The following is a 9,164-nucleotide window of genomic DNA, read 5'->3' as shown; positions in this document are numbered from 1 at the left end:
GGTGGTCATTGAGTCTGTTGTGGCTGTCATGGAGTCTGTTGTGGCTGTCATGGAGTCTGTTGTGGCTGTCATGGAGTCTGTTGTGGTGGTCATTGAGTCTGTTGTGGTGATTGAATCTGTTGTGGTGGTCATTGAGTCTGTTGTGGTGGTCATGGAGTCTGTTGTGGTGGTCATGGAGTCTGTTGTGGTGGTCATGGAGTCTGTTGTGGTGGTCATGGAGTCTGTTGTGGTGGTCATTGAGTCTGTTGTGGTGGTCATTGAGTCTGTTGTGGTGGTCATGGAGTCTGTTGTGGCGGTCATTGAGTCTGTTGTGGCGGTCATGGAGTCTGTTGTGGCGGTCATGGAGTCTGTTGTGGTGGTCATCGAGTCTTACATGCTGCTGTTCCTCCTCTGTTCTTCCCCCCTCTGCTCTGTGTTCACATGCTGCTGTTCCTCCTCTGTTCTTCCCCCCTCTGCTCTGTGTACGCATGCTGCTGTTCCTCCTCTGTTCTTCCCCCCTCTGCTCTGTGGACACATGCTGCTGTTCCTTCTCTGTTCTTCCCCCCTCTGCTCTGTGGACACATGCTGCTGTTCCTCCTCTGTTCTTCCCCCCTCTGCTCTGTGTACACATGCTGCTGTTCCTCCTCTGTTCTTCCCCCCTCTGCTCTGTGAACACATGCTGCTGTTCCTCCTCTGTTCTTCCCCCCTCTGCTCTGTGTACACATGCTGCTGTTCCTCCTCTGTTCTTCCCCCCTCTGCTCTGTGAACATATGCTGCTGTTCCTCCTCTGTTCTTCCCCCTCTGCTCTGTGGACACATGCTGCTGTTCCTCCTCTGTTCTTCCCCCTCTGCTCTGTGAACACATGCTGCTGTTCCTCCTCTGTTCTTCCCCCCTCTGCTCTGTGTACACATGCTGCTGTTCATCCTCTGTTCTTCCCCCCTCTGCTCTGTGTACACATGCTGCTGTTCCTCCTCTGTTCTTCCCCCCTCTGCTCTGTGTACACATGCTGCTGTTCCTCCTCTGTTCTTCCCCCCTCTGCTCTGTGAACACATGCTGCTGTTCCTCCTCTGTTCTTCCCCCCTCTGCTCTGTGTACACATGCTGCTGTTCCTCCTCTGTTCTTCCCCCCTCTGCTCTGTGGACACATGCTGCTGTTCCTCCTCTGTTCTTCCCCCCTCTGCTCTGTGGACACATGCTGCTGTTCCTCCTCTGTTCTTCCCCCCTCTGCTCTGTGTACACATGCTGCTGTTCCTCCTCTGTTCTTCCCCCTCTGCTCTGTGAACACATGCTGCTGTTCCTCCTCTGTTCTTCCCCCTCTGCTCTGTACACATGCTGCTGTTCCTCCTCTGTTCTTCCCCCTCTGCTCTGTGAACACATGCTGCTGTTCCTCCTCTGTTCTTCCCCCTCTGCTCTGTGGACACATGCTGCTGTTCCTCCTCTGTTCTTCCCCCCCTCTGCTCTGTGAACACATGCTGCTGTTCCTCCTCTGTTCTTCCCCCTCTGCTCTGTACACATGCTGCTGTTCCTCCTCTGTTCTTCCCCCTCTGCTCTGTGAACACATGCTGCTGTTCCTCCTCTGTTCTTCCCCCTCTGCTCTGTGGACACATGCTGCTGTTCCTCCTCTGTTCTTCCCCCCTCTGCTCTGTGAACACATGCTGCTGTTCCTCCTCTGTTCTTCCCCCCTCTGCTCTGTGTACACATGCTGCTGTTCATCCTCTGTTCTTCCCCCCTCTGCTCTGTGTACACATGCTGCTGTTCCTCCTCTGTTCTTCCCCCCTCTGCTCTGTGTACACATGCTGCTGTTCCTCCTCTGTTCTTCCCCCTCTGCTCTGTGAACACATGCTGCTGTTCCTCCTCTGTTCTTCCCCCTCTGCTCTGTGTACACATGCTGCTGTTCCTCCTCTGTTCTTCCCCCTCTGCTCTGTGAACACATGCTGCTGTTCCTCCTCTGTTCTTCCCCTCTGCTCTGTGAACACATGCTGCTGTTCCTCCCTCTGTTCTTCCCCCTCTGCTCTCTGTAAATGTCCCCACATTTGAAACTTACTGCACAGTGGAACTTCAGTATGATTTAATACAGTCATGTTATGGATAGAGCTAGGTGATCACAGTAAGACTGCATTAATATGCATTAATATGTAATAACAGCAATAGCAGCCTATTTCACACCATAACCGCTCAATTTGCAAGGTTACTTTTCACCCATTATTTTATTTTTCTCAAGCAAAATGAAAATGTGGCACCCTGACCTGCCCGCACATGGATTGGAGTTTCAGCATTGTCTCAATGAAGAGTTGGGCGCTGACTGGGCTATCCAGTTAGGGGGATAGCAATATCCACTGGCCGGATACGGATGAAGCCTGAGATGGAATGAAGCGAACTGAAGCTGGATAACTTTATTTAAGCCTGAGGAGATTTAGCTTGCTTCTCCAGTAAACCCCTCAGGAATGTGAAGCGAACTGAAGCTGGTGAACTGAAGCTGGGTAACTTTATTTAAGCCTGAGGAGATTTAGCTTTTTTCACAGTAAACCCTCAGGAATGTGAAGCGAACTGAAGCTGGGTAACTTTATTTAAGCCTGAGGAGATTTAGCTTGCTTCATAGTAAACCCCTCAGGAATGTGAAGCGAACTGAAGCTGGGTAACTGAAGCTGGGTAACTTTATTAAAGCCTGAGGAGATTTAGCTTGCTTCATAGTAAACCCCTCAGGAATGTGCCCCAGGACTACCTGAAGCTGGTAACTTTATTAAAGCCTGAGGAGATTTAGCTTGCTTCATAGTAAACCCCTCAGGAATGTGAAGCGAACTGAAGCTGCTAACTTTATTAAAGCCTGAGGAGATTTAGCTTGCTTCATAGTAAACCCCTCAGGAATGTGAAGCGAACTGAAGCTGGTAACTTTATTTAAGCCTGAGGAGATTTGGCTTGCTTCATAGTAAACCCCTCAGGAATGTGAAGCGAACTGAAGCTGGGTAACTTTATTAAAGCCTGAGGAGATTTAGCTTGCTTCACAGTAAACCCCTCAGGAATGTGAAGCGAACTGAAGCTGGGTAACTTTATTTAAGCCCGAGGAGATTTAGCTTGCTTCACAGTAAACCCCTCAGGAATGTGAAGCGAACTGAAGCTGGTAACTTTATTAAAGCCTGAGGAGATTTAGCTTCACAGTAAACCCCTCTGGTGTGGTCCATATGTAACATATTGTGTCATGTCTCGTACCAACAGAGAAGGCAGATGACATCCCAGGCCCAGTGATCTGGACTGGAGAGGATGATTCTGTGTTCCTCCGCTGGCCTGAACCCTCGTCCCCCAATGCACTCATCCTCATGTATGAGATCAAGTTCAGACTGGGCACTGAGGTAAGAGAGAGACCTCTCCACTGCTCCCTTCCTCAATGGTGGTGAGGATGATGACTGATCGGGGTAACCCAGTAATGTTGGTGGTGAGGATGATGACTGATCGGGGTAACCCAGTAATGTTGGTGGTGGGGATGATGACTGATCGGGGTAACCCAGTAATGTTGGTGGTGAGGATGATGACTGATCGGGTAACCCAGTAATGTTGGTGGTGGGGATAATGACTGATCGGGGTAACCAGTAATGTTGGTGGTGGGGATGATGACTGATCGGGGCAACCCAGCAATGTTGGTGGTGGGGTGATGACTGATCGGGGTAACCCAGTAATGTTGGTGGTGAGGATGATGACTGATCGGGTAACCCAGTAATGTTGGTGGTGAGGGTGATGACTGATCGGGTAACCCAGTAATGTTGGTGGTGAGGATGATGACTGATCGGGGTAACCCAGTAATGTTGGTGGTGAGGATGATGACTGATCGGGGTAACCCAGTAATGTTGGTGGTGAGGATGATGACTGATCGGGGTAACCCAGTAATGTTGGTGGTGAGGATGATGACTGATCGGGGTAACCCAGTAATGTTGGTGGTGGGGATGATGACTGATCGGGTAACCCAGTAATGTTGGTGGTGAGGGTGATGACTGATCGGGTAACCAGTAATGTTGGTGGTGAGGGTGATGACTGATCGGGGTAACCCAGTAATGTTGGTGGTGGGGATGATGACTGATCGCGGTAACCCAGTAATGTTGGTGGTGAGGATGATGACTGATCGGGGTAACCCAGTAATGTTGGTGGTGAGGGTGATGACTGATCGGGGTAACCCAGTAATGTTGGTGGTGGGGGTGATGACTGATCGGGGTAACCCAGTAATGTTGGTGGTGGGGGTGATGACTGATCGGGGTAACCCAGTAATGTTGGTGGTGAGGGTGATGACTGATCGGGGTAACCCAGTAATGTTGGTGGTGAGGATGATGACTGATCGGGGTAACCCAGTAATGTTGGTGGTGAGGGTGATGACTGATCGTTGACATTGTATGGGGGGGGTAACCCAGTAATGTTGGTGGTGAGGATGATGACTGATCGTTGACATTGTAATGGGGGTAACCCAGTAATGTTGGTGGTGAGGATGATGACTGATCGTTGACATTGTAATGGGGGTAACCCAGTAATGTTGGTGGTGAGGATGATGACTGATCGTTGACATTGTATGGGGGTAACCCAGTAATGTTGGTGGTGAGGATGATGACTGATCGTTGACATTGTATGGGGGGGGGGGGGTGTAACCCAGTAATGTTGGTGGTGAGGATGATGACTGATCGTTGACATTGTATGGGGGGGGGGGGGGTAACCCAGTAATGTTGGTGTGATGCAGGACAGCTGCTCAGTGGAGAGTTAGCCAACTACCTGCAGCCGTGTGGTTGAAGCAGGAGTCTTAACAGTGAGTTTCTCTGTCTGTCCAGTCAGAGAAGCATGAGTGTGTGTCTCGCCAGCTGTATCGAGAGCAGCATGGTGCCAGGCTCAGTAACCTTGGACCTGGTAACTACTCTGCCCGGGTCAGAGCCACCTCCCTGGCTGGCAACGGGTCCTGGACTGAACCCATCTCCTTCTATGTGGTACAGGCCCAACGTAAGATCTCATCATCCACTATTCAACACTACATAACTACGTCTCTCATGGGGGAATTCACTGTCATACAACAGTAATACCTTATCACGTTAGTTAATATCAGTGTGTATATAATACCTTATCACATGTTAGTTAACACCCGTGTGTATATAATACCTTATCACGTTAGTTAACACCAGTGTGTATATAATACCTTATCACATGTTAGTTAATACCAGTGTGTATATAATACCTTATCACATGTTAGTTAATACCAGTGTGTATATAATACCTTATCACATGTTAGTTAATACCAGTGTGTATATAATACCTTATCACATGTTAGTTAATACCAGTGTGTATATAATACCTTATCACATGTTAGTTAATACCAGTGTGTATATAATACCTTATCACATGTTAGTTAATACCAGTGTGTATATAATACCTTATCACATGTTAGTTAATACCAGTGTGTATATAATACCTTATCACATGTTAGTTAATACCAGTGTGTATATAATACCTTATCACATGTTAGTTAGTTAACACCAGTGTGTATTTAATGGGTCCTCCAGGTTAGTTAGTTAGTCAACACCAGTGTGTATTTAATGGGTCCTCCTGGTTAGTTAGTTAACACCAGTGTGTGTTTAATGTGTCCTCCAGGTTAGTTAGTTAGTTAGTTAGTTAACACCAGTGTGTGTTTAATGGGTCCTCCAGGTTAGTTAGTTAACACCAGTGTGTGTTTAATGTGTCCTCCTGGTTAGTTAGTTAGTTAGTTAACACCAGTGTGTATTTAATGGGTCCTCCAGGTTAGTTAGTTAGTTAGTTAGTTAACACCAGTGTGTGTTTAATGTGTCCTCCAGGTTAGTTAGTTAGTTAACACCAGTGTGTATTTAATGTGTCCTCCAGGTTAGTTAGTTAGTTAGTTAACACCAGTGTGTATTTAATGGGTCCTCCAGGTTAGTTAGTTAGTTAGTTAGTTAACACCAGTGTGTGTTTAATGTGTCCTCCAGGTTAGTTAGTCAGTTAACACCAGTGTGTATTTAATGGGTCCTCCAGGGTAGTTAGTTAGTTAGTTAACACCAGTGTGTATTTAATGTGTCCTCCAGGTTAGTTAGTTAGTTAGTTAACACCAGTGTGTATTTAATGTGTCCTCCAGGGTAGTTAGTTAGTTAGTTAACACCAGTGTGTATTTAATGGGTCCTCCAGGTTAGTTAGTTAGTCAACACCAGTGTGTATTTAATGGGTCCTCCTGGTTAGTTAGTTAGTTAACACCAGTGTGTATTTAATGTGTCCTCCTGGTTAGTTAGTTAGTTAGTTAACACCAGTGTGTGTTTAATGTGTCCTCCAGGTTAGTTAGTTAGTTAACACCAGTGTGTATTTAATGTGTCCTCCTGGTTAGTTAGTTAGTTAGTTAGTTAACACCAGTGTGTATTTAATGGGTCCTCCAGGTTAGTTAGTTAGTTAACACCAGTGTGTATTTAATGTGTCCTCCAGGTTAGTTAGTTAGTTAACACCAGTGTGTGTTTAATGTGTCCTCCAGGTTAGTTAGTTAGTTAGTTAACACCAGTGTGTATTTAATGTGTCCTCCAGGTTAGTTAGTTAACACCAGTGTGTATTTAATGTGTCCTCCAGGTTAGTTAGTTAACACCAGTGTGTATTTAATGTGTCCTCCAGGTTAGTTAGTTAGTCAACACCAGTGTGTGTTTAATGGGTCCTCCAGGTTAGTTAGTTAGTTAGTTAGTTAACACCAGTGTGTATTTAATGGGTCCTCCAGGTTAGTTAGTTAGTTAACACCAGTGTGTATTTAATGGGTCCTCCTGGTTAGTTAGTTAGTTAGTTAGTTAACACCAGTGTGTATTTAATGTGTCCTCCTGGTTAGTTAGTTAGTTAGTTAACACCAGTGTGTGTTTAATGTGTCCTCCAGGTTAGTTAGTTAGTTAACACCAGTGTGTATTTAATGTGTCCTCCTGGTTAGTTAGTTAGTTAACACCAGTGTGTGTTTAATGTGTCCTCCAGGTTAGTTAGTTAGTTAGTTAACACCAGTGTGTATTTAATGTGTCCTCCAGGTTAGTTAGTTAACACCAGTGTGTATTTAATGTGTCCTCCAGGTTAGTTAGTTAACACCAGTGTGTATTTAATGTGTCCTCCAGGTTAGTTAGTTAGTCAACACCAGTGTGTGTTTAATGGGTCCTCCAGGTTAGTTAGTTAGTTAGTTAGTTAACACAGGGTAGTGTGTATTTAATGGGTCCTCCAGGTTAGTTAGTTAGTTTAACACCAGTGTGTATTTAATGGGTCCTCCTGGTTAGTTAGTTAGTTAGTTAGTTAACACCCAGTGTGTATTTAATGTGTCCTCCTGGTTAGTTAGTTAGTTAACACCAGTGTGTATTTAATGGGTCCTCCAGGTTAGTTGGTTAGTTAACACCAGTGTGTGTTTAATGGGTCCTCCAGGTTAGTTAGTTAGTTAGTTAGTTAGTTAACACCAGTGTGTATTTAATGGGTCCTCCATCTCCTGGTTGGGTTAGTTAGTTAGTTAACACCAGTGTGTATTTAATGTGTCTCTCCAGGTTAGTTAGTTAGTCAACACCAGTGTGTATTTAATGGGTCCTCCTGGTTAGTTAGTTAGTTAGTTAACACCAGTGTGTATTTAATGGGTCCTCCAGGTTAGTTAGTTCAACACCAGTGTGTATTTAATGTGTCTCTCCTTAGTTAGTTAGTTAGTTAACACCAGTGTGTATTTAATGTGTCCTCCTGGTTAGTTAGTTAACACCAGTGTGTATTTAATGTGTCCTCCAGGTTAGTTAGTTAGTTAGTTAACACCAGTGTGTATTTAATGTGTCCTCCTGGTTAGTTAGTTAGTTAGTTAACACCAGTGTGTATTTAATGTGTCCTCCAGGTTAGTTAGTTAGTTAACACCAGTGTGTATTTAATGTGTCCTCCAGGTTAGTTAGTTAGTTAACACCAGTGTGTATTTAATGTGTCCTCCAGGTTAGTTAGTTAGTTAGTTAGTTAGTTAACACCAGTGTGTATTTAATGTGTCCTCCAGGTTAGTTAGTTAGTTAGTTAACACCAGTGTGTATTTAATGTGTCTCTCCTGGTTAGTTAGTTAACACCAGTGTGCATTTAATGGGTCCTCCTGGTTAGTTAGTTAGTTAGTTAACACCAGTGTGTGTTTAATGGGTCCTCCAGGTTAGTTAGTTAACACCAGTGTGTATTTAATGGGTCCTCCAGGTTAGTTAGTTAGTTAACACCAGTGTGTATTTAATGTGTCCTCCTGGTTAGTTAGTTAGTTAGTTAACACCAGTGTGTATTTAATGTGTCCTCCAGGTTAGTTAGTTAGTTAACACCAGTGTGTGTTTAATGTGTCCTCCTGGTTAGTTAGTTAGTTAGTTAACACCAGTGTGTGTTTAATGTGTCCTCCTGGTGAGTTAGTTAGTTAGTTAACACCAGTGTGTATTTAATGTGTCTCTCCTGGTTAGTTAGTTAACACCAGTGTGTATTTAATACCTTATCACATGTTAGTTAACACCAGTGTGTATTTAATGGGTCCTCCTGGTTAGTTAGTTAGTTAGTTAACACCAGTGTGTGTTTAATGGGTCCTCCAGGTTAGTTAGTTAACACCAGTGTGTATTTAATGTGTCTCTCCTGGTCCAACGGGTTAGTTAGTTAACACCAGTGTGTATATAATACCTTATCACATGTTAGTTAACACCAGTGTGTATTTAATGGGTCCTCCTGGTCCAACAGGTTATGAGAACTCTCTCTACATCATGATCTTTGTTCCCATGGTAGCAGTCCTGATCATCTGTCTCCTGGCCTCGTTCACCATCATCAACAGGAAGAAGTAAGTCTGAGTGTCTGTGTGTCTGTCTGTTCTTTAGTAATTGACAGGCTGTCTCTAGGTAGTGAGAGGTGAGCTGTCTCTGGAAGGTTCTGTAGTAAATGACAGGCTGTCTCTAGGTAGTGAGAGGTGAGCTGTCTCTGGAAGGTTCTTAGTTAAATGACAGGCTGTCTCCTAGGTAGTGAGAGGTAGGCATCTCCAGGAAGGTTCTGTAGTAAATGACAGGCTGTCTCTAGGTAGTGAGAGGTGAGCTGTCTCTGGAAGGTAGTAAATGACAGGCTGTCCTCCAGGTAGTGAGAGGTGTGCTGTCTCTGGAAGGTTCTTAGTAAATGACAGGCTGTCTCTAGGTAGTTAACAGCTGTCTATTTAATGTGTTCTGATTAGTTAAAATGAAG

The 9,164-nt window shown here is 44.9% G+C and overlaps 1 protein-coding gene across 1 annotated transcript; it reads left to right on the top strand.

The window, feature by feature from the left end:
* Positions 1 to 2,800: 2,800 nt before the first annotated feature.
* Positions 2,801 to 8,772, top strand: LOC135568042 (insulin-like growth factor 1 receptor; the record flags this gene model as incomplete). The annotated part of the gene is made up of 3 exons (XM_065015062.1): positions 2,801 to 3,325; positions 4,781 to 4,946; positions 8,676 to 8,772. Coding segments are annotated over exons 1-3 (296 nt in total), but the record flags the coding sequence as incomplete, so codon positions are not given.
* Positions 8,773 to 9,164: the final 392 nt, after the last annotated feature.

The sequence above is a fragment of the Oncorhynchus nerka genome, unplaced genomic scaffold (assembly GCF_034236695.1).
Source record: "Oncorhynchus nerka isolate Pitt River unplaced genomic scaffold, Oner_Uvic_2.0 unplaced_scaffold_1747, whole genome shotgun sequence".
Taxonomy (NCBI): Eukaryota; Metazoa; Chordata; class Actinopteri; order Salmoniformes; family Salmonidae; genus Oncorhynchus; species Oncorhynchus nerka.
The sequence above is the reverse complement of the archived record's forward strand: the minus strand, read 5'-3'. Positions and strand labels throughout refer to the sequence as shown.